Source organism: Camelus bactrianus, chromosome 7 (genome assembly GCF_048773025.1).
Source record: "Camelus bactrianus isolate YW-2024 breed Bactrian camel chromosome 7, ASM4877302v1, whole genome shotgun sequence".
NCBI classification, from domain to species: Eukaryota; Metazoa; Chordata; class Mammalia; order Artiodactyla; family Camelidae; genus Camelus; species Camelus bactrianus.
Genome location: NC_133545.1, coordinates 41,235,320 through 41,261,704, shown reverse-complemented (window position 1 = coordinate 41,261,704; position 26,385 = coordinate 41,235,320). Strand labels below are relative to the sequence as shown.

Here is a 26,385-nt window from a genome sequence, read left to right as displayed (position 1 = left end):
AGCCCACTTGATCAGTCATGCTTGACACTTGTGGATGGCGGTAGGGGTAGTCTCAGCTGTCATGGAAGTCTGCATGCACAGCCAGCCCAGCGAAGCCTCAGGTCAGCTCGCAGGAATGTTCTTTGTGGATCCAGCTAACTTAGCCCAAATCGTCAGGACACATTAATATTTTTCTTTATTCATTTATTCATTCTTTATTCACTTGTATTTACCTTTTAGATGTAGAGGGGTCTCCTAATTCAGATGGGGCAAAGCATTTTTAAGAATACTTCTTCCCAATTGTCCCAAGTAAAGAAAGCAATCCAGGACTTTTATTTTTTAAATTAGTTTTACAAATGGGTAATAATGCCCAAAATACATACTTTAAGAAATGTAAAAAAGATATATAGTGTAAAGTAAGTCTCACACCCCAATCTCAGACTAACTAGTTGTTATCCATTCTTCCAGAGATATTCCATACATACATATGCACATTTACATATACCTGTATTTGTTGGTATACACATATAATACAAATAAAGGCATGCTCATTCTATATACATTTTCTGATGCTTGCTTTTTTTTACTTAATATAACCTGAAGATCATTCCATATTGGTTCCTATAGGGCTGCCATATGTTTTTAATGGCTACCTAGTATGCCATTATAAGATATGAACTGTAATTTAATAACGAGTTCCCAGTCAATGGATTTATGTTATTTCCAGCCTTTGCTATTAAAACCAATACTGCAGTGATTGTCACTGTACACATTATTTCTTGTAAGTGTATCAGTAAGGTAAATTCCTGGAATTAGAAAGTATATTTAAAATATTTGATATGTTTACTCATTGCCCTTTACAGAAGGTTGTACTAATTTATATTTCTGCCAATAATTATGATCTGATTCCTTGCACCCTCTCCATGACACATTTACCAAACCTCTGATCTTCATCAATCTTGGTGAAAAATGATGTCTTGTTGTGGTTCTGACCTACATTGTTTAATTAAGGATAAGGCTGAGCATCTTCAAATGTGTTTAAATGTTATTTGTATTTCCTTATCTGTGAATTGCTTACCCATTGTCAATTTTTCTATTGGGTTATTGATTTTTTTTCTGCTAAACAAAGAATTGCTGTAGTAATACAAACTGTTAATACAGGTAAACTATAAAGTGCTAAGAAATTTAAGTATTTAAGTCATAGCAAACAGGCAATCATTTTGCACTATGTACATATATGAAATCATTACATTGTATGCCTAAAACTAATACAGTGTTGTATGTATACTTTGACTCCAAGCTAAGGAAATTAATATACATAATCTCCCACTTCATCTTCCCTTTTACTTACCAAGTTTGTTAGTTATATCTTTCTATTTTGCCGTGATTAATAATAGTTATATTCATTTCTGTTACCATAATTCCATAGGTGCTTAAGCCTTGGTTCTGTGGTTAAATCAATATTCACTGTCTTTCTTTTTGCCCTAATTTCTCTCTTCAACTCTCAGTTGGCTAAAGCTTTTTCCTATAGTAGTATCTTCAATACAAGGATAATTCAGGAAACATTATTCTCACATGTTTAAAGACATCTGTCACACAGGCTTTTTGACCACAATGACAGTTTGGCTGGGTATAAATTTTGGGGGTCATACCTTATTTCTCTGGGATACTGTGGCATATCTGACTCTGAAACTGTATCATTTTTCTTCAGATATCATGTGCCTTTGAATCTATAGAATTAAACTTTATTTTTGAAAATTTTTCTAATATTATATATTTGTGATTCTATTTTTGAATATATATTCTCTTCCATTTATTTATGTCTTTTATTAAGAGAAACCAATTATTTTTTGTCTGTCTTCCACATCTATCATTTTCTTTCTCTCTAATCCTTTTAAATTCTTCATCTGTTTCCATTTATTTTGCTCATTTTTCTCAGTTCTTCATGGTCCTTGATGTGTTTTCAACAATACCTGTTTTCTTTGAGCTCCTTGTGGTGTGGACTCCATTTCTCTCTCTCACTTCTGCCACATTCTGTTTCATCTTCCACTGCCTCGCCACTTCTCAGAGTCCTCATTTTTCTTCTTTGGGTCCTTATTTGAGAGGGATAATTGTTTCATAAAGTTCTTCCAGCTAATAATTTTATACCTTGTCACAGTTTTCATCTGCTTCATGGCAGTATTTTTTTCTGATCAGTGTTCTTCATCTATCATCTCTCCTTTTTCCTATTTCTTCCCCCACTTTTTTTCCCCTAGTTTTTTGTGTAGATCTTGTACTGGTTCTCTTTACTGGTTCCCCTTTTTAGTATTCATTTTAGAATGAGTTGCATTCTTCTTGGATCAACTATTTGCAGGAGATTTCTTTGAGGTTCTAGACCAGGGAGAGTTCTCTTTGGCTCAGAGAAGTGCTCCTTATTACAGAGGGAGAGAGAGAAAGTGAGTGGCTTTAGGCTGCTCATGATTTACTCTCTCCTTTGCCCCACCTCATTTCTAGCAGTGCACCTGCTGGAATGGCTTGATTTGCCACCTGCCCTGCTCCGTGGTGGGTCGAGGGTTCAGGGTCACTCTTGTGCCATCCTACACACCCTTTTCTATTATTCTAAACAAGTGCTGATGGAGCTTCCTCACCAAAGCGCCAGTGCTTCCTGCTTTGGAGAATGACAGCGTGTGGGCTTTGTCTGAGGTCTGCAGCCACAGACCTGCTCTCTACAACGCCTTACCTGTATCCTGTTTTTGATCACCCTGGACATCCGACAGCCCTGTCTCATTCATTGAAATTCACGGTTACAGAAGTCTAGTTTTTACCGTCCCCACCTTCCCAAGATAAGTTTATATTTCTGAGTTTCCCTTTCCTTACTATTTTGAAATGGTTTCCAAGAAAAGGAAGGAACAGAGATATTTTCACTCCACCATCTGAAAACCAGAAGACTTCCCTGAACTCAGCTTTATTTTGGAAAGTGTTTTCTAATTTGAGACTAAAGCCTCATCTCTGCTGCCCTTAAGGACAAGCATTTCCATTTCCACCATATCCTTAATTAAGAAAATTATATTTGAAAGAACTTCACTTTTTAGAGAGGATCATGTACTAATTTTGATTTCTTTAGAACTTGCCTGAAAGCAATACTCATTTGGTCCTCACATTCATGCCAATCAGGAAGGAAGGAGCACTCTTTCCCTTTTTCTAGATGGAGAAATAGATGGGCAGTAGAGCCAGAGCTAGAGACAAGTTCTCCCAACTGTCGAACTATTCCTCTTTGATTATAGCATTTCTAACACACCAGGTGAAGCTTTTCTGGTGAGCACTGTAAGCTTTGAGAACCCCACATCCAGAATACATTTTATTCCCACGCTAATAAGGTCTGCAATTGGACAGGAATTTCTCCTGCTTTTTCTTCCCTTTCTATTTTAGTTTGTAGTATTTTCCCTTAAAGATCATTAAGATAATTATTTAATCTGTAGACACACAATTTATATACTGTGCTGCTGCCCAGGTGTGTCCTCACCTTTTGCTTGAGCAGTTGGCATGGCCCCTAATATATATGTTTTCTATTTATTCCCCATAGCACTACCAAAGCAATAGTATTTGGCATTACCTTTGGCCTCGGCAATACCAAGATACCTAAGACATACTTCCTATCTTTGCACCTTCGAGGAGCCCGTGGTCCAGTGAAGGAAGATGCACAGACGTGTGAAAGAGAATTGTCAGAGTCCCTAGTGTTATAACAAAATTGCAAACAAAGCACTATAGCAAGAGTTAGCTCTGGCAGAGGGAGAAGAAAATCTGTGCAGAGAAGTTGGCACCTGAGTGTGTATTCAAGAATTCGTAGGAATTTTCCAGGTGGCGAAGGCCATCACACGCAGCCTGCATCGCATGGATCAAGGCATAGAGATATAAAGAGAAGTGCTGTAAGACAGTGTCATGGGTGTGGGGTGGGTAGAGGGCAGGATGCTTAGAACAGAGTGGAGGATGAGATGGAGAACTTGACTCCGTATTAGAGAGCCTTTAAGAAAGGAGTGTGTGTAAATCGAGGCGGTAGTGCCCTGTGGTCTGAGAGGTGAGACCTCCCGTCAGTTTATGAGACTTGGCTGTCAGTGACCTGTGCTTGCTGCCATGGGATGGAACCTGCCTGGTGACAGAGCTGAGGAAGCCTCCTTGCCACAGGCTGTTTGAGGTTCCAGCAGAAGTTCAAACTGGACGGGGGCTGGAGGCACCAGAATCTGTTCAGTCCAGCTCTGGCCCGAGCTGGAGCAGTAGGAATAAGGTGAAAACACTTAAACTAAAGTCTCAGAAGTACAATTTGAAAAGAAAGGCTGTGTCTTGCAGACTGGTTCCCTGTGCCCCCTCCAGTCGCACATTATTTCCTCAGAGATTCTCAGGGCAGCGTTTTTAGGAGTGGTCACAGTCCTGAATGAAAAGTAGATTTACTTTTTAGAAAGTAAAAAACACCCTTTTTGTAAAGTCTACCATCTAAATGACTCATTATTTTATAACATTGATTATGAGTTTCCGTTGAATAATAAACTACTTTTGGATCCTTAAAGCATACCTCGATTTTTCCAAAATTAGAGATGCCATTTTTCAGAAGCGTAGCTATTATATAAAATGAGGCTCACTTATAAATGTGTGATTAATATCATGTATTTTTAATAACCCTTGTTCTTCTTTTAGCTAATTCAAAGGCAGCAAGAAAAAAAAGACAGGAAATCAATGTTTTTTTCTTTTACCCTTGGAACCACACACACACGATTTTTACAGCATTTAGCCATAATTTAAACATCTGAGTCAGTGATAATTATTATCAGTATCTCCATTTTTCCTTTCACCAAATACTGTTCAAATCTTATAATGAATTCAATGATCTGGGAACAAATTTGTGTTTCAATAAGAGTCTTATAAAAGGAAACCAATTTTTGAGCTCATTGTAGGTGTGGCCTAGTAGCTTTCCTATTAGATTGTGCTTCAAGTGTATGTTCATTTTAGAACACACATGGACAATCTGCAGTAATCCTTTAAGCATTTCAGCAGGTAACTATCATATCCTGTCAGGCCTGAGCAGATTCAGCCTCAAGAGTTGTTGTCCTGGCTGGGATTTCTCCAGTGTGGGAAACCCCTCATGTCACCTGTGTGAGAGGTGAATGGGCACTCAACTCGGTTTCTCTTTCCCTTGTGTATGTCAATTCCAGTCCTAAGTACAGTGTGCCATTGTCATGGACCCAGCCTACCAAAAGCAAATGGGTCTGCAGAAGAAGAGGCTTCTCAGGAGAGGGCGCAACTTCCACCTATATGGGGCAGAGCGTTTCATCATCCTGCTTGTCCTAGAATAAGGCTTTTCAAACTTTAGCGGGAACAAAAATCACTTGTTGACGGGATACTCCCAAAGATTCTGATTCAGTAGGTCTGGGGTGGGTACTGTGCCTTTCTGACAAGCGTCCACATTCTAGAGCTACTCAAGGTGTGGTTCCCCAGACCAGCAGTGTTGGCCTCACCTGGGAGCTTGTTAGAAATGCAGAATCTCAGGTCCCACCCTCAACCTACAGAATCAGAACCTACATTTTAACAGGACCTCCCCAGGTGATTGATCCTCCGTTAAAGTTTGGGAAGCATTGCTCTAGATCACTCTCCCCCAAAGCACTGGGGTTTAGGTGTCACTAGGCAGACCTGAAATGAGTTTAGATGGTACATGGATGAACATTTTTATTTTAATAATTATTAAGTTGATCTTTATTATTACCATCTATTTATGGCAAATGATACTGGTTTTCCATTTATGGTGACAAACTTTCTTTTGTAAAATAAACAGTTTAACTAAAAGTAAGTTCAGGTGGTATGTGGATGTGACAAATACTATAAAAGTCATGTTTACAAGTGACTTAAGTTAGCACGGTGCTTAACAGCCTGGACTCTGGAGCCAGACGCTCTGTATTTGAATGCCAGCTCCTCTGGTAATTCACTGTGTGAGTTTGGGCAAGTTTCTTAACCTCTCTGGGCCTCAGTTTCCTCATCTGAAGAATGTTGATAATAATAATATCTATCTGATTGGGATATTGTGGGGCTTAAATGGGTTTATATGTGAAAGCTCTAAGACTAGAGCCTGACACATAGCAAGGGCTGTATCAGGGCTAACTCATTTTACTGTAATCTAGAACACAAATGTTCAAGGATTTTTTTATCCTGTGTTGTTTTTATTTTTTTAATCCCCTATCCTGTCCCTTGCTTCCTTGCTTCCTTAGGCCAACTTCCCCCAAAAGGCTAAATATTCAGGGAATTTTGTACCATTGAGAAGAGTGAGAGCAGCAACTTCCATCTGGCCAGTAAGAGGACGGTCTTCACTGAGAGAACTGGTGGGTGGGGCATAGGACCTTCAGGTAGGAAGTCCCGGGAGAGGACTCTGCCTAGAGACTCTGCTCTGAAACAATGAGGAAGTGACAATAGAAAGTGACCACTTTTAAATCATTGTCACCATCACTTGGAGAGAAGCTTTTCAAAAAAAATTCCTTTATTATTTTACTTACAGCTTTGGCAACCTTACCACAAGTGTTTTGAGAACCTTTTTATGTGTGCCTGATATGCTCATGGGCTTTGGTGTTGTGATTTCCTGGCCATGGGCACCTTTGATAAGTAAATGACTGACTGGTAAAGTGGCAGGACCCTGCTGATACCGTGACGTGAGAAATGGACCGCCTCATGGGTTTCCTCCACCTGCATTAATTCAGAGGTGAGAAATCTCTCATCTCTTTCCCTGACTTGACAGCAAGGGACTCAGTGGGACAGTGTCAAAACATAAAAAGTAATGAGTGCCCAGAGAACCTGATTTTCAGATTCCTATTCAAATGTATTTTTAGAAGCAGCAAAAGATGCTTTTGTCAAATAGTAGCAATAATCCTTCTTGCTTTTATTTTTTAAATAGGCACATTTTCTATTTGTGAACAGCTGTAATCTGACAAACTACTCTTGGGGAAAAGAAGCATTTGAGACAAGAGCAACTAGTGTGTAAAATTGTTGACAGTGAGTTATTTCTCCCTGAAATAACTCACAAAGCTCAGTTGGTATATATACATATTTAACACTGCAATATAAAAAGATAGGCAAGCCTAGCCTACATCTCTCTCTGAATGAGAACAGACAGACGAACCAGGTGGGGAAGGAAGGGGAGCAGAGGGGTAGGAGGGGAAGTCATCATCTGCACCAAGAGGGCATCAGTACCCCTGCCCCACCCCTGCCCCACCGGCTCCTGGGAAGGCGGTTGTACTCAGGCAGTCGGTGCATCCTGTGTGACCTGCATACATGTTCTGTTGGCCCACCAGTTTTTAAAAATGCTTTTTGATTTGGTTATCTACATTTCAAAACTGGATTGCACATGAAAATCTGGATTATGGTTATTTTGTGGGGGGAAATGGGAAGATCTGGCCAATACTGGACTTACATTCCCACGGAGTATCAGTTAGCCAGAGCTGAGGGGGCCCTCGTGCGCCAGACCCAGGTCTTCTCTCCTGTTGGCCCCGGCCCCTCCACACCTTATCCTCCCGCTGTTTCCTCACCTCTGAGTTGATGGTCACAAGTCAGCTCCCTGCCTGGAAGTGATGCTGGACAAAGCACTCCTGGCTTCTGGCTGAGGGAGGCAGGACTCATAATGGGAGAGAGTCCTCAGGCATAGGCAAAGTGTTAGAAAGATGGTGGACAGCCACAGCAGGACAGATGTCCACCCCGACCCAAGGAAGGAGACACTTGCAGAATAGCGTCATGTCCTGTAAGACCCTCTGTGGTTCCAGCCTTTTCCTCTTCTCGTCCATGCATGCAGAGCCTCCCAGCGGCTTGCACTCTCCTACTTCTGTTCTCTCTGCTCATGTGCTGCTTCTTCTAACTAGAAACGACTCTCATAGCAACCTTTTTACCTGTTGAAAAGTGCAATAGTTTCTACCAAATATTTATATATTGTCCCCCTTCCTCGTGTATGAATTGGCGATGCACTCCACACCTCTCTTGGGGCGTTTATGCTACTGCACCTTTTATTATAGTTATTTGTGGCAGTGGTGGAGGTGGTGGTGTGATGATGATAAATACAGCTTCAGTTAAGCGTCTGCGTTGTGTCAGGACCTGTATTATGTTCTTCATCTAGTCTTTGTTTTAATCCTGATAACAAACTAAGAATTAAGCATTGTAGCTATTTTAAAGATAAAGGAAATGAGACCCACTTAGGTTAAGTAACTTGACCAAGGCGGCGGAGCTGGGAAAAAACAAAAGCAGAAGTAGAACCCTGGTCTGACTCCAAGACTAGCACTGTCCCCTGTATTCAGAGTCTCACTCGGAAATGGTGTTAGTTCGTTCCCCTCGCCACCCTCTAATGGTGCTTGAGTATCTTACATACATCTTGATGCTATTTTACAGAGTTATTTCATGAGTTGAAAGAAAATATAAAAGCCTTTAAGAATCTGGCTTTTTTTTATCCTAAGCGTTTTTTAATACATTACAGAGCAAAATAACATTTTTAAATGTGTCGGGAGAGCACAAAGCATCAAAGAGCTCATGGGTACAGCCTGTGACTTCCTGGAGCTCTGCATTCTTAACTGTCAGATTTTAACAAATACTTCACTAGATAATTGCTTAATTATTATATCTGTCAGGAAAAAGCCTTCACAGCCATCAAGTACTGAATATAAAAATATCCTTTAATCTTAGAGTTTGAAAAATCATTCCTGTGATTTCAACAAGACAGAAGCCCAGTGGCGCCCGATCACTCTCAGATGTATAAGGATAAAACCAGATGGAGAACGAGGATGCTTAGGTTAGGGAGAAGTACATGGAAGAATTATACTTAACTGTACGAGGTCCTTTTCATTTGAGGGTCTCAGAAATTCTTTAAAATCTTTGCAAAATGAAAGCAGAGACATAATAAGATCTGAATTATACCAAGTTAGTAAAACAAAGAGAGGTTTTAGATCAGAAAGGCCATGGCTTTTTTTTATGCAGCTCTGGTACTTTTTCTGAAATTTAGTAGAAATTATATAACCTCTTTGAGACAAAATTTGCTTATCTATCCTATGAAAATATCAGTGTCTACCATACAGTTGTTAAGAGGATTAAGTAAAACAGTGTATTGTAGGTACCTAATGCAGTGCTGAGTACATATAGGGGGTTTAAAAATTATACAGTCAATCCTCATTATTCATGGATTCCACAGTTTGCTAATCATATGCTCCCTAAACTGTGTCTGTAACCCTGAAGTCAGTAGTCACAGGCGCTTTCATGGTCATTCATGGTCACGTACAGAGTGGGGAAAGGCTTAAGCCTTGTGCCACGCATGTTCCCAGCTGAGGTTGAACAAGGAAGGCAGCACTCTGCCTCGTTGTTCCAGCTCTCTCTCTGTAAACAAGTGACCTTTCCATATTCTACTTAGTGTGATGATTTTCAAATTTTTGTGCTTCTTGGTGATTTCACTTCATTGGTTCCCGCCCCACCCCCCAGGTGTAGTGCTGATGTGCTGTGTAGTGTTCTTGAGCACAGGATGTGCTTTATGGAGAAAACACATGTGTTAGGTCAGCTTTGTTCAGATGTGAGTTACAGTGCCATTGGCTGTGAGTTTAATATTAATGAATCAATAATCTATAGTAAATAAGGTATCTTTAAGCAGACACACAAATAAAACAAAGTTATATGTTAATCACCTGACAAAAGTCTTGTGACCAGAGGTTTACAGGATCCTCACCCTGTAATTCTCCTAGGAGCAATGGTTTGGGTATTTGCTAACTCAGTGTTCTTGGCAACTATAAAGAACATACCACCATGGATAATGAGAATCAACTGTATTCTATTTAGTTCCTGTATTAGGTAGGTTAAATATTAGTAGCTATAACAGATTAACTCCAAACTCTCCGTGCCTGAACACGGAAGTTTTTTTCTCATGTATGTAACGTGTAATCAGGTATTTGGCAGGTCCCTTAAAAAGAGGAGTCAGGGATCCAGAATCATTACATCTTGTGACTCTGCCCACACTAAGAACCTTTGCTTCCACCCAATGGATAGAGGAAGAGAGAAAAGTTATGGACAGAAAGTCTTTATGGACCTGCCTAGAGGTGTAGAGCACGTCACTTCTGCCTACATTCTGCTGGCCAGGGCTTAGTCATATGGTCACACCTAGTAGCAGAGGAGGCTGGAAAATGTAATCTAACATGTGCTGAGGGGTTACATGAATCACTCTAATGCAGTTCTCCTTAAAATGATTTCCTGCAGTTGTTTTTCCTATGACAAAACCCTTAGGTAAGCGACATATACATTTTTGTAAGTTACTCTTCTGATCCCATTACAGTTCTTCACCAAGCAAGTCTGTCTCCTCTCATCTGTCTTCGTTAAAAGATAAAATCCTTATATAATGAGACTTCTATATTTTCTCTTGTTCTATTAATACTTCAGCCACCCCTTTATTCCCTACTGTAAATTTTTGACTAAAATTATTTTTGCCACTGAATTAAGGAGTATATAAAGAATATACTCGATGTCTTCTATGACAGAAAGTGTTAAAATACAAATAACTGATCATTTATATTTGTTCCATCTAATTTGTGGGCTCACATCCAACTTGCTTTAGTGTTCAGCCAGTAGAATGCTAGCTTTGTCTGACCCTATGTTATTACATGTATTAGACTGTGTAATAAAATAATACTCATGCTACCTGGAAGAAGTATTTACTCTCCTCCAGGATCTCTGCCCAATTTTACTATAGTTTTGTGCTTTTGACTCTGATGACTATTTTTTTCTAATCATTCTGCTATCAAGGGAAAGAGGCAGTGACATAGTAATTATCAAGCCCCTTCTTTCAGGGAAGTAACACTGTAAGAAGATTATGGTCTTCTGTAATGATCAACTCATGTCTCTCTTTGGAACTCATATGAAAACTACCATGGGCTTTTCCCCCCAAAAGTTGAATTTATGCATATATTTTATACCATTCAAAATTTTTATACCACTTTAGGGGATTCTTAAACCTGCCGAAAATAGGCCAGTACTATGTGATCCAGCAACTCCAATCCTAGGTATATATTCAAACAAATTGAAAGCAGGGTCTTGAAGAGAAATTCGTACACCAGTGTTCATGGTAGCATTAGTCACCACACCCAAAAGGTAGAAACAACCAAAATGTCCATCAACAAATGAATGGATAAACAAAATGGGGTATCTACATACAATTGAATAATAAGGGATGAAATTCTGTATATGCTACAACATGAATAAACTTTGAAGACATTATGTTTAGAGTAATAAGCCATTGACACAACATTGTAAACTGACTATACTTCAATAAAATATATATATTAAAAAAGAGTAATAAGCCAGATACGAAAGGACAAATATGGTCTGGTTCCACTTATTTAAGACACCTAGAGTAAGCAAATTCACAGTAACAGGAAGTAGAACAGAGATTACCAGGGACCGGGGGCAGGAGGAATAGGAAATTATTTAATTCGTTTCTGTTTGGATTGATGAAAAAACTCTGGGAATGGATAGTGGTGATAACTGTACTTAATGCCACTGAATTGTATACTTTAAAATTGCTAAAATGATTTTAAAAATGATGTTATGAGTATTTTACCATAATAATGAAAAATCACATCGAAAAAAAGGCTGGATGTTAGAGGCTGATAAGCCTGGGTTCCAACCCCAGGTCTACCAGTTACCAGCTGTGTGTGACTTTGGCAAAACTATTTAATGTTTCTGAATGTCATTTATAGTCCAGTGGACTGTGTTAAGAATAAAGTACCATGTTGCATAATTGCTTTTTGCCTCAAGGAGATAAGAATATTAACATGGAATAATACAAATGCAACAGGATTTCAACACTGAAGAAACAGAGGTCTGTTCTGGCCTTCCATTGAGTAGGACAGAAGGAACACAAAATTGCCCAACCTTACCTAAGTCTGAGGTTTACTTCTATGTCTGCTTAAATTGTTTTTAGATTCTCATATAGGTTTTCCTCATTTTTGTAAACAGTTGGGGATTTTCTTTAGTATGAGTTCTAAGTCTTTGCAGTGTGTCTTCATATAGATTTTAAGACACAAATACATATACAAACATATGCACACATGCACACACACACTCTGCAGAGGAATAGCATATTTATCTGGAGATCAGACATCCTACAATATTAACTGAAACAACCGATTTGCAGAATCATGCCCAAAACCCCTCTTGGTAGCAAATACCAGATGTAAAGTATTTGCAGAGAAGAAGTGTCATGCCCCCACCCAGGTGACGGTATAGAAACAACAGAAGAGCAGCAAGAAAAGTAAGAATAACAGCAGAGTGGGAAACAGGAAAATAGGTAATGCCCATGTGAGCCTTGCTGCAGGCAAGATGAGTAACGTTGAGCCTGCCAACGTTCAGAAAAGGTTAAATTTCGTTCCATTTGCTCTGCTTAGGAAAATGGGGGTGTGTTCAGAATATTTTAAAATTGCATTCAAAATGATGAAAGTTTAATGCTAAAGAGGTAGAATCCGTTATTTGAAATACTTATTATGGAATGAGGTGTTGCTATTTATATATTAATATGTTCTATTTATATTGAGACATAAATAGCTAAACTTTATCAGTTTTATCACCTAATTCTTCCTAAAATCTGGCTGCTTCTTTCTGTCTCCGGCACTTGACGCAATACCTGCCTCACAGTGGGCAGTATTTATTGAAAGAAAGAATGGAATGAATGAGTGAAAGAATGAAACTGTCTACAATATGCGTACTTCTGCATGACATGTATTACCCGTCCATAAATAAAGACAGCCAAGTTTAAAACTATCCTTTTTTCCTTTCAGAGCAGAAACCATTCTCTTGGGACCGTTCGTAAGAAAGAGACAGCAGCGCTGTGACATATGCCAGTGCCACCGCCACCACCACCTCCTCCTCTGCCTCCACCTCCCCCACCGCTGGGAGCTCCTCCCCCTCCCCCGCCATCTGCACCCCCGGTAAGACCTGTTTTTTTCAGTCTGGTTCACTTGAATACGCTTGAGCAGGTTTTAAATGTTCAGAACCAGCTCCCGTAGAGCAGGTGGCATCTTAGGTAGCTGGCTCCACGGCTCCAGGGTGGGCCTGCGGCCGCACTGCACAATCATGAGCTATGGTGAGAGCCAGAGTATGCCTGAGGTCATAGATCAAAGGTCACCCCTTATGACGTCAGCATTGCACACTAACCGTACCTGTAGTGCCGGGGCGTAGACCTACCTGAAACTTGGCCCTTGCCCTGAAGAGCATGGAAAGAAAGCCCATAACATGAGTTACATCTGAAAGCTCTCTAACCAATGTATAGAAATAATAGGAATAAATGCTGACGTTCTACTGCTGAATTTGACACAAAGAAGGCATGAAGGAGATGAACAGTTATAAGTGATAGTTTCATGAAACTATCATATGGGTCTTATGAAGGCTTGCTGGCACTGAAAAAGCACAACTTAAAGTAATTTCAAATACCATGTTATACCCGTAAACATAGCCGTAATAAATAAACCTATCAAAACCCATATGGTTGGGAATTTGGGGGAATAAGCCCTTTTAAACGTTGCTAATGACACACAAATACCTAAGACTCAACAAATATTGAATGAATCTTTCTGGAGTGTTCTCGGACAAAAAACAATAAGCCTGAATGTATCACTTTTTCCCCTGGTAATTAAGTAGTTTAATTTTTGAGACTGACTTAAGAATTTAACCCTAAAGGAACCAAAAAAGAAATTTATACAAGGTTATGCACAGCAAAACTATTTATTCTAGTGAAAAATTTGATCTTAAATGGATTGTGAGAACTAAATGAACTGTATTATGTCATGCTGTTAATCAAAAATTGAATTATGCCATAGTGTTAATAAAAAATTACATTTATAACTGTGCTGGCTATGGAAAGTCGATATGGAATCATGGATTAACTACAATGCACATTTTGTGCATCATGAAATCAACTATATATATAATAAATAGCAAAGATCAGAAGAGAATTTTGAAGGCTGATAACAAAATTTTAAATTTCATTAGGGAATTCTTTTTCTTTTAAGATGTTAAGTTCATAATAAATAAAAGTAATTCTACGTTTCATTAATTTTTTGCATTCCCTCCCCCATTCCTAAATTTTTTCTTCGTTTTTTTGCTATCTCGGGGAGGAACAGATCAATTTAGGAGGAAAATAACCATGTAAATTTCAGTATTTTTCAAAACACATTTTTTCTACACTCTCGGAAAAATAGTTACAATGCCTATGATAGGCAAAGAATTAACATCCTTAGAGTATAGAGAGCTCTTGTGGGTCAGTATGGAAAGGATGGATAGAAAAATGGGCCCAGGATAAGACCAGGTGGAAGAAATACAAATGTTTCAGCCTTACTACCATTGAATAAACATAAATTAAAATAATGAGAAACCATTTTCATCTATCAGTTTGGTAATGGTACTTTTTAAATGTTAGCTGGAGTGTTAGGAATCAGGCACTTAACATTCTTTTATTTTTTTGGTGGGAGATTAGGTTGGTTTGTTTGTTTATTATTGAAGTATAATTAGTTTACAATGTTGTGTCAATTCTGGTGTATAGCATCATGTTTCAGTTATACAAATACATGTATATATTCCTTTTCATACTCTTTTTCACTATAAGTTACTACAAAATATTGAATATAGGTTCCTGTGCTAAACAGTATAAACTTGTGTATAACTCTTAATAGGAGCAAAAATTGGTATAATTCCCTAAAACACAATTTCTTAATGTGGATCAAAACCCCTTAATAAGTGATTATACTTGATGACCTAGTTTCACTTCAAGTAATTTCTTTTAAGGAACTTATCATTGATGTACAAAAAATAATTAGCCATAGGGTGTTAATGAAAGCATTACTTGTAATAGCAACCAAAAAAGAAAAGAAAGAATCTAAATATTTAAAACCAGAAAATTCAATAAAAAATTATTATGTAATCCACCAAACAGTGTACTAGGCAGCCACTGAATAATCACATCAAAATTATTTTGTAACTTCCAGTGTAATGATTGACTCAGGCAAGGATCATCCATGAAAACTGAAACCACGTAGTGAAAGGTTTTAGGGTAACAGGATGTTCACAGGATCTCAAGTATCACCCACAGATTACTTCTAATTAAAAAGGGGGAAATGTACTTTTAACATAGATCAAACTTGTCAGGGAATGACCTTTATCACAAACCTTTTCTGTGATGCAACCAGAAATACATAGCATCACTCTGCAGTAATCTGTCAAAAATGAGTGTTCTCTGAGCAAGCAATTAGACACATCCAGAATGTGGGAACTTCTACAACAGAGGTTGGCAAACTAGAGCCCTTGAGCTCGGAATGGTTTTTATATTCTCAAATGGTTGAAAAAAATCAAAAGAAAAATTATATTTTGTGACACATGAAAAATACATGAAATTCAAATTTCAGCCCATAAATAAAGTTTTACTGGACCACAGCCATGCTTATTTATTTACATAGTGTCTATGGCTGCTTTTATGATACAGTGGCAGAACACCAATTAAACAACTTGTTATTCCCCCGAGAAGAACTCCATTCTTCTCACTGGTTAACTGTGTTTTTAAAATTATACTCTATTATTGTTGTATTTTTAATTTCATCAATAATTGTGCAGAAATTTGTTTTCTTTTTTGTTGTACGGTGCTCACAGAGCATCCATGATTTTGCCTCTTGGCCCACAATGCCTAAAACACTGTCTGGCCCTTTAGCAGAAAAAGTTTGCCAACACGTATCCTACAAGGTAGCTGGCTTCAGTCAGCCTTCCTGTTGTCATCAGCAGCCAGTGATCTTGGTCCACTGGCATCCGATCATGTCCCTCCCCTGCATCACTTTTCAAGGACTTCCCATCCCCCTCTTAACTATAGCCCACTCCACCTGCATGACCCAGCCCCTGCCTGCCTCTCAGACCTCACCCTGTGCCCCCCTCCCCATGTCTCCTACTTTAGGGCTTTAGCATGGCTGCTCCTTCTGCCTGGAAAGCTCTTTTGGCTCAGCTCAGATATCACTTCCTCGAGGCATCATTTCCTCACACCCCACACTAGCATTTATAACATACGTTTAATCCCCTCCTTCATAGCAGTTATCAGTTTTTAAGTTTGTTTTTATTTGAAGGGGGTCCACATTTTCTGTTTTGTGGTCTTTTCTGTCCCTAGCGTTTAGCTTACAATAGGCATTGCACTCATTAAATGAATGGATGGATGCAGTCATGAATGAATATCTGTGTAAACAGGGTTGGGAAATGAATTTAAACTCTTCATTAGCAGTGTTCAGGACTTTGAACACCTATGCTTATGGACCAGCATGGCAGATTTTATTCTGTCACCTTTGCAAGGAGGGGGCGTTTTGTGTGGTATGTCTGTAATGAAACGGGTCCTATCAGGCTTCTCCTTAGCTCTGGAAGACCTGGGGTTGAGACCAAGGCTATAAGTTTTTTGATTTTCCCCTCCCAATCCCTCACCTTTCCCCTTCCTGCCCCTCCCATCCTCATCTCCTCCTCTTCCCTAACATGCATCTTGGAACCAAGAGATGGGCTGATGGGGCTTGCTGAAGTTTTGGAGCAGGCTCTAACTAAAAGCCAGACAGCTCTCATCATCTGGTTTCCCTTCTTTTCTTGCCCTCTATTTCCCTGTCTTTTGAGCTTTACTCCTTTGGCTCATCCCTCTGATAGCCAATAACAATTATTGAAATGGCCAGCATAGTACATTGGTCCACTTATAATTATTGTTGCTTTGGTTACAGAATGTAACTTAAAAAAAATCTAAAGAAAATACAATAGTTTTGATTTCTGAAATGAGCAGAATTTTACTAAACTTTTGTTTTCAAATCTACTTTGGCCCCTCAGTAGTGTTCAGGATGTGAAAATAAACTCCTTGAGGTCCTGTGATTTCTGGTTTTTTTGTTGTTGGTGGTGATGGTGAGTTGGGGGGGTGGGTGTTGCCACAGTTGTATAACACTGTCTACAAAAGAGGAAGAGAGTGTATGTGTCTCTGACCAGCTGATAAATTCTTTGGAGTTGGGTTGCCCAGGCAAAGCCTGGCACGAGGGTCATGGCCACAGCAGGAGATTTATTAACTTTTATAAGCATTATTTTTTTAATGTTGCTGTTCAAAGCTTAAACATCCCAAGGAGGAAACAGCTCTCCTAAGGAAGGCCTGTGTCTTATTATCTAAAAACAAAAAGGAAACTGGCTTGATAATGATTTATTTTTCATGAAAAGCAAAACCCTTAAGTAGAAAGACGCCATGGTGCCATGTACTCCCCCACCCGCCTGTTCGACAGGTAATGTTTAACAAAGCGCTGGAGGGAGGTTACAGTGAGAAGCACATTGTGGCCCTTCACTGTTCTGTTCCCTTGTTACTCTTTGCCAGAGCCTTTGTTTGCATTCAGGAAACTCAGTGAGATAATTTTTCTCCTTGTAGTGTAAGGATTGCATGATTCATGGACAAGGTAGACTTTCCAGCGTCAGGAAATACCGGCTGCGCCTTCCATTGGGAGTTTTTCCCACCTCCTCTAGGATGCAGGAGCTCATGTGGTATAAAAAAATGTCAATCTGGGAAAAAAAATTTGGAAAAAGGAGTGGTATCTGAAGTCCCATGAGAGCCTGTTTTGGAGTTTTGTGTTTGCTGTGGTTAAAAAAAAAAAAAAAGGCAGGGTCGGGGGGGCCCCAGGTGGAAGGGGCTCAGCAGAATTGGGAATTACTCTATATTCTGGAAGAGGTAATTTGCATATTGACTGGTGCATTTGGAATAATGAGAGCCTTAAAAATTCTTAAATACTGTCATTCAGATTTTCCTGACACTGGTGCTTTGATTAGTGTTGCTAATGAGGATTGGGGACATTTACCCAGGGCTGACAGTGGACACTGGGACAAGGAGAAGGCTTTTTGCATTAGGCCAGGCTATTAGGATAGTATTAAATGGACATTTGGTCTCTGCTTGAGTTTGCAGAAGTGCGTCTTTGTCTTCCAGTAATTTTAAAAACGTGATTCTCCTTCTCTCCTTTGCCGGTTTGCACTCCCGAGCAGTAGCGCAGCTTCAGGGTAAAAACGAGGCAGTCTTTGCAGCAGGTTTACTTGGTCTGTGAGAGAGGTGTGGCAGGACCTGCCACTCATACTTCCAAAGGGCCATTCAGGATGGTATTTAAATGTGTTTCTTTTTCACAGCTGTGAGGTGGAAGGGGTGACAGGAAAAAAAGGAGCCGCTTGCGATGGTGGGCGGGGGGCAGCCATGGTGCACGAAGAACGCCTGGGACCTGGCAAGAAAAGCCTGCAAGCGCTTGTTAAGGGCCTTTATCAAATTTCATAGGAGCCCGGGCCCCTAAGCCACTCACACGCGGCATCTGAGCATCTGAGCTGAGGGATGTGGCAGGAAGCTGCCATGGGCGGTGAGGCCAAAGGCAGCCCTGAAAGCCCCTGCCATCTCGGTAGCAGCGATTACTAACCTGAGCTTCATTTTGTACCCGGATCTGCTGGCTCTTTGCCTTTGAAATCTTTTACAGGGTAGCTAACAATTCCTAGAAAAACTGCCAGCGAGCCACTGCCCCTAAGCTAGGATTTCTTTTCATACATGCACTGTCATACTGAGGAGGGCCACCATGGTTTAGAGCCAGGGGTCTTTGGAGCCAGGTACCTCTACCCCCAACTGCTCTTTCCTTTCTTGCCATGAAAGGGGGGAAACCCACCAACACCAGGTTGTTGCTGGCCATCAGATATCCAGTCCTGATCTGATCAAAAAAGCTGCAAGTGAGGGGCGGGGGGCCTGGGCCCCTCCTAGCACAAGCACATCTCTGCAGTGGGGTGTTGGTAGCCAGTAAAGTCACGTTTCCTAGGATATTTAATGAAAAGACAGGCAACATGAGTGGTAAAAGCAGGCTACATATGGATAGTGTGGCCCCAACCATATAAAACAAAACAGGACTGTGTGTATTGCTCACTCGTGTGCTCTCAGATGAAGATGGCAGGGAAATAGTCCACGTATAACATGGCTGGATATCTAGGGGCCAGATGTGTGGTTTCTGTTTTTCTTTTCTGAATGATTCTGCATTTTCTCAAGTATCTACATGAAGCATTTATTACTTTTATACTTACAAGGAAAGGTTTTAAGAAAGAAAAAGGAATGAATGATCATTTACCAACTGTTCACATATAGTAATAAGGCACAGGAATAGTAACAGGCATCTACTGAATAGCTACTGAATACCCGGTACTGCGCCAAGCACTTAGCATGGATTATCTCAGTTCCTATTAACAGCAGTCCAGTGAGGTGGCTTGATAGTGCCCTTTTATAGATGAGGACACTGAGGCACAGAGACATTATTAAGATGCCCAGTCACACAGCCAGTAAGTCGTGGAGGCTGGATTCCTCCCCAGGCTCTCTGAGAGCCTTACTGCTCTGTGCTCTACTGCTTCCAAATGTGTGTACGGGTGGAATAAGCAGCACTGATGACTGTAGCATCGAACATTTATGTAGTGATTGCTGAATGCTTTGTGTTGTTCTGAGTGCTTCGCACATGATTGAGTTAATCCTCGCGGTAACGCTTTGAGGCAGGTACTGTTGTTATTCTCATCTTATGGGTGAGTTAACGGAGGCCCGGAGAGGAAGTGACTTACCCTGGATCACACAGCTAATAACTGATAAAGCCATGGTTTGCATGCAGGCAGAATGGTGCCAGAGTCCCTGTTCTGAACCACTAAGCCAGCTGCCCTTTGATATAGGCCTTCTCAGGGATTCCTTGAATTTTCCCCTCCCCCTTGAATCTAAGAGCCAGGAAGTCAGTGGTTTCCCATTCTCACACCTAGGACAGAGCTCCCAGATTTCTTCCTGTATCCCCAAGCCTCCTCCTAAGATTGCTCTTTTTTTTTCTTTTCTTTCCGGTTCCATCATTTCCCCTCACTTGCTTATTGATTTTTTTTCTCCTTTTTTTCTCCTCTTTTCTTTTTTAAGAGGGAAAACATTTTGCAGGCTACTCTCTTTATAAAACCCATGGTTTAACAGCAGAGAATCAGCATTAAAGAAGCAGGTACAAGGCAGAGGAACTTAGTTTTATCTTGTCTTTAGCTTACAGCTGGGCTCTTTAAGGGCTCGGGAAAATGAGGTCTCTGCCATTAACAATTCTGGGCACACAGCGGAGAGTGTAAATGCCTCTGAGCTCAGTGACCGGAGATTGTGTCCTTAACCTTGACCAAGCCATCATGCAAATTTACTGAGCTTTGGCTTCACAGAATTACCCGGCTGTGTGGCTCTGCGTCTGAAGAGTTTAGAACTTAACTCCAGAGAAGACTGGGCTCAGTCGTGGAAGTGCTGAAAGTACAGTTGACTACTCACAGGCCAGAACTTTGTCCCTTGCATTGCTTCTTTATTATGTATCTCCTGAATATGGGATCCTTGAAGTTTCATCTTTAAAGAATCCTCTTGTCTTCTAAATTAGTCACCTGATTTTCATGCTTCTTTGAGCATTGGGCCCTGGATGGGTTTTGCTCGTGCTTTGAGTTGACTCCTGAACAGAGCGAGGGATGAAAGGATCTTGGGACCAGCGAGCAATTAGTGAGTGACTCTGAGACTGGGAGTCTGTGCTGAGGTCAGTACTGGGCACATAGTAGGCACTCAGTACCTAGCATGACTCCCTGAACCAGTGAGTATAGTGAAGATATTTTAATTCACAAAGCAAACCCGCTGTGAACTAACCAATCACTACTTTACATCTTCCACCTGCCTAAGCCTTGAAAGCCAGAACACATTCTATGCTGTGTCCTGTCAGAACAACACATACTCACATTTTACTAAGAATATTTTATAAAGCGAATGCAGTTAGATCAGAAGTAACACATTTAGGGATAGCACAACTTAACACCTGGGTGTTATTTTTAAAGCCATTAATGTCCTTTGGCACAGCACTCCCCATTCCAATTCATTATTGTTTCTAAGAGAATAGACTTGGGAAAGCAACACAGTATTCCCGTCTTGTACATGGCAGCAACAGATTTCCATTTGAATAAGGTCTGTTCACAATGGAGGAGTGTGAATGTGTTTTCAAGCTGGTGAAAGCAGGACTCCACCTGTACCACATACAAGGTGAAAAGCATATCTGTTCCTCCATCGTCTGTTCAGCACTCAGTGTTTCAGGCCATTGGTTTTAGTAGGAATCATGTAATGATGCAGCATGGTGTGATCAAAACCAGAAACCAATACATGTGGGGTTTAAAGTCCTACAGAAACTGATTCCCTGCCGTGCTGTTTATCAGCTCTATGGTGTCAAGCAAATTACCTAGTAACTCTGAGCCTCAGTTTCCTCACCTGTAAATGGGAACAACAACAGCCACTTCCTAGGGCATTGCCCCTAAGAGTGGGAGCTGCATGAAGGGAGGGGTTTTGTGTCTTTTGTTCAGTGTATCCTAAACACTTGAGCAGTGCCTGCACACAGTAGGCATTCGGCGTGTACGTGTTGAATGCCCAAATCGTGGGGTTGTTGTGGGGAGCTTGTTAGACAGCGACTGAAGCTGCTGTTCACTGAATGCCTGCCTAGTCAATGGCAGCTCTGTTATTTCAGGAACCAGGAAACAACTGGGCAGATAACCAGATCTGGGACTGATAAGTTGAGGGCGAAGGCCCCTGAGGTTAGTGCAGGTAGGCAGGAGGTCAGACACCAGATGCCAGTATCAAGGTTGGGAGCCTGAGGTTTTCAAAGTGGGGAGTCAGGCCGCAGTCTGAAAAGAGTCCCAAAACAGGAGGGCTGAGGTTAGCACTTCTAGGTTTCAGGGGTTGCAAGTCCACTGTCCAGCGCCTGCGCCTGTAGCATGATCCTAAAGAGGCAAATGGTTTGCTTTCTCTCCTCTTTCATGCTCATGCTGCGTTGAGTGGCCTGAGTCCATGGGTGCCAGCGGGAGGCACCTGGAATCAACCACAGATTAGAGTGAGCCCTCGGCAGTGGGATGGCGGTTGTGAGTGAGGGGTGCGTGGAGATCTGGGAGGGTGTCCTTTAAGATGCACTCCAGTGAAATGGCAGCCTGGTTCAAATATTTTAAACATTTAGAGGAGGCTCTGTTTTCTCAGCTGCTGTTTAGTTTGTCATTTTACAAGCAGCTTTGGCAGTAGCAGACCAGGCGGCTGCCTAGGGGAAGGGCACACGTTTCCCTGGAAGGTTTAATCGTGGTGCTTGCGCAAGAATTCTAGATCTCCTGGCTTTGAGCCCCTATCGAAAGCAAAGAAGGATGTTCTTGGGGCCTTGCGGCAGCTAAGGGGTGCTCGGGATACGGAGATTCAAAAGCTGTGTCTTGGTCTTTCTCTGCCTGGCCCAAACTTCCATTTAAAACTCTCCTGTTAGACCAAGGGAATTTGAACACTGACGGGATATTGGCTGATATAAAGAATTATAGTTAATTTTATTTAGTAATATTGTTGTTATATTTTACGAGCTCTTTTCTTTGATACTATGCAATGTTAGATACAGGTTTTTTAATAAGCAGGGATTTGGAGGGGAAAAGCAGGTCATCGTAAAGATAGAACAAGATTGGCTGTGAGTTGATAATTGTTGAAGCTGGATAATGCTACGGGAACTCATTATACTCTTCAATTTTGTATCTGTTAATTTCTGTAATAAAAATTTTAATGGACATCAACAACCTTAAAATAGATGTGATTTAGCAAGACCGAAGAGGGAATATGTAGCATGCTTTACTAATTCAAATGGATGTTTGAGACCAAATATTACATGCTTTTTAATTTTTAAAAAATGACCTATGTAGGCACAGAACATCTGCTTAAAATTATCTACATTGTCTCCTTTCCCCACATAATCCAGCTCCTGGTTTTCTAGGGGTTAAGGTTAAGATTTTTAGCACCATTTCCAGCAGAGGTGTCATCTCTAATCATTGAGTTGCTTTATGAAATTTTTCTTTCTCCCAAGACTTAGAATTGCGACCAGTGACTTTGAACGGGAGTGTCAGAGAAGCTGCGAGGCTGGAGGTCACAGTCTCCCTTGCTACTTTTTATTTAAATAGACCTTGAGACCTAGTGCGAACACCAGATAACAAACAATAGTTGTGCAACTTGCAGGTGCTGTTCTCCGCCCTGGTACAAGGACACCCAGCACTAGCTGGTGCCTTCTCCTCAGACAAAGCGCAGAGAACAAGGTGGGAATTATTGAAGCAAAGCTTTCCCAGCCAGCAACTCTTCTCAACACCAAGGTCACCCAGATAGGGAAGGATTTTCACCTTCAGCATTCTCTCCTCTCTGGCTAAGATGCCTCTTGTGGTTATGTGCTGAAGAATTCCAAAGGATAGTGAGGGGAAACGACCTTTAAAACCCACTCTGAGGCAAAACCTTTGGCCATGGAGATAGCTTGGAAAGTGTGTTAATACTTAAAAAACAAAACAAATAAACCAACAAAAACACCCTTACGGGTTCGAGTGGTTGAACAGTGATTCTCAAGAGGTCAGATCATAGGCACCTGGGGACTTTTTTCAACCTCACAACTATGAATTACAGATTTTTACACTTTTGGCATTGCAGACCATCAAGTTTTCTGGAAGATATTATTGGTTTGACTGGAAGAAAAAAAAGTTCGATAATGCTGAGGCTCAGATCTATGACAGGAAGGGAATGCAGTGCCCTGGAGTCCTCAGGCCCCACACACAGGGCAGAAGGGCCCAGCACAACCCACTCCTGTAGCTCAGGGGCCCTTCATGTAAACACAATTTAGGGCTGGTAAATGAGTTGCTTTTTTTGCCATTAATTCACAACTATTGCTTAAAAAAAATGCACACCAAAAGTGCATTGTTGTATCCAATAGAAAGGATTTTTTTTTTTAAAGAAGCCAGTTGCTAAGGGAGTAAGACTCATTCGAAATGTGGCCTGTCTTGGCTCACTTCTTGAAAGGCCACTATGGAGATTTGGACCATGTCACATTCCCTCTCCACCTTGAGAATCACTGCAGAAGGCTAGGGTGGGGATGGGGAAAAGTAGAGAGTCACCACCGATAATAATGATGATTCTGGGGGCCCTGAGAGCACTGTGCCCTGTGGGCATCCCTGTGCCACCCCCGAGCAGTGGGAGGACACCTGCGCTGGCAAGGGAGGCCGCAGGCTTGTGTCAGATGGACCTGGCTTCAAGCTTAGTGGCCACTGGAACCTGGGCAAACCCTTTTAGACCTTGTTTCCTCACCGGTGACATGGAAATAATAATACCCTGTGGGGAGGTAAAGGAATTAATTGAAATGATGCAGGGCACCAGCAGCATCTGCAAGGCATACTTATCTCTGATTTATAGAGGAAGAAACTGAGGCCCAGAGAGGTTAAGTCCTTGCTCAGAGTCACTCAGCTGGTGGTGTCTTTGGACTCTTTGGCCTGTATTCTGTCCCTCGCACCACCTTGCCTCTGAGGCTGTGGTTACGGCAGAGATGGTTGGGGCATCCCTGAATGGCCTTCTCTGATAGTGCTTCTCACATTTCGATTTCCACAGAGACCTTTGCATGACTGGTGTGGCCCTTCTTTTAGAGGTGACATAGCATGATGGTTAAGACTTCTGAGCCAGACTTCCTGTGTGCCTTTCTTGGAAATTGTGTGACCTTGGGCAAAATTACTTAAACTTTCTATGCCTCAGTTTTGTTCTCTGTTAAAATACTACCCACATCAATGTGTTGATGGGAAAACTAAATGAATTAATACATGTAAAGTGCTTAACAGGGAATAAGAACCATGGACGTGTTGGCTGTTGTTGGTGTTATTGTGCATACAGATGCTCTTTTCCCTTTTACTAACATTTCCTGGTTTTAGAATTCATATGAAGTCATTGCAAAACAAAAGCTCACTTTTCACTGCTGCATTCATGTCTGTGAAGCATCTTGCCAAGTTTAAACATCATTACACTTCAGATGATTTGTTTAATGTCTGTCGTCACTGCCCACTGATAAACTCCCTAAGGACGGAGATCATGCCAGCCTTGCCCTTCATGGCATGAGCAGAGCTGAGTATGGTACCTGGCCTTGGGAGCTGCCCCAGAAATTCATGGTCAATGAATGAGAGCAGACCCTCCCTGCAGTTTGCTGGTGACAGCAAAGCTCATCTTACACAGGCAGGCCACCTACTGGTGGTGACATCAACATAAAAAGAATTTGAAAGGTTGCACCAGAGATGTACTCCTCCCAGAATTTTCTCCATATTTATAGAACTCTATTCTGAGGCCTTCAAAAGAATTTTCAGCTGTGGCTCATCTTTAATCTTCAGTGAGATGAAATTGGAAGTTAGAATATGACTTGTGGCGTTCTGACACACGGTATTAACATCTACCAGTAATTATCAGTATTAATCTTTCATTGTGGATAAACTATGTGACAACAAGTGGGCTAATTTGAACATCTGTTTGACCTTGACACACTGTTATAATGAGTCAGGGTCGAATTGGGTGTCCTGTTTTACAAATGAGGAACTTAGACCCATGGAGGCAGGCAAAGGACCGAAAAGCAGAATAAGCAACTAAGCCATGTTGCTTGTTCACAGATCTTCTTGGTAACTGTCAGAGGCACCCAGCAGTGGGAGGTGGATGGTGGTTACACAGCCTCAACAGCAAGTCATAGACCCAGCATGTTGTGGGCTGAATTGTGTGCCCCTCTAAGCTCACATGTGACTGATAGGGCCTTTGCAGAGGAAACTAAGGTTAAATAAGGTCTTTAGGGTGAGCCCTAATCCAGTATGACCAATGTCTTTATAAGAAGAGATTAGGAGACACACACACACACAGGGAAGACCACGTGAGGACCCAGGGAGGAGATGGTCGTCTGCAAGCCAAAGTGAGAGGCCTCAGAAGAAACCAGCCCTAGCAACACTTTGATCTTGAACTTCTAGCCTCCAGGACTGTGAGAAAACAAATTGTTTAAGCCTCCAAGGCTGTGGTTCTTTGTTACAGCAGCCCTAGCAAACGAATACCCCGAAACCACTCACCAGCTCCATCAGCTCAGTGACACCCCGCTTCTGTCCTCTCAGCTCCTCCACCACACCACGGGGAAGGGTCACTGGGGGCAAAGCTAGTTCCAGAGTCAGCCACCCCCAGACAGAATCTGCATCTTTGTTCCCTGCTGCATATGCACAATCCTTTCCCCCAAGGTTTGGGGCTTTTTTTCTGTTTTGTTTTCACTTGTTCTGTTTTGCCTTATTTTGTCTACTATTTAGAAAATGCAGAATCTCTGATTAGCAAGGGCCTTCTTTCTCTAAGACCTTGTTTAAAGGTCTTTGAGGCCCTTGCTTCTAAGGACATAAAGTGCTGAGTGTGCTGCAGGAGTAGTGCATTTCAGAATCAATGAGCAGATAGCTTCTATTTCTAGAAGCTTATATGGAGAGCCGTGTCTGATCCTGGCCACCTTAGATCGTTTTAGCATCCAGTACTGGATGGTCTTCCAGCCATCACAA

The 26,385-nt window shown here is 41.2% G+C and overlaps 1 protein-coding gene across 1 annotated transcript in view; it reads left to right on the top strand.

Annotated features, from left to right (window-relative positions):
- WIPF3 (WAS/WASL interacting protein family member 3) overlaps nt 1-26,385 on the top strand; it is a 70,722-nt gene that overhangs the window by 7,489 nt on the left and 36,848 nt on the right. Inside the window, exon 2 of the mRNA XM_074367302.1 lies at nt 12,780-12,929. Within this exon, the coding sequence (XP_074223403.1) occupies nt 12,837-12,929 (93 nt within the window). The 5' untranslated portion in view covers nt 12,780-12,836. The remainder of the gene's footprint in view (nt 1-12,779; nt 12,930-26,385) is intronic.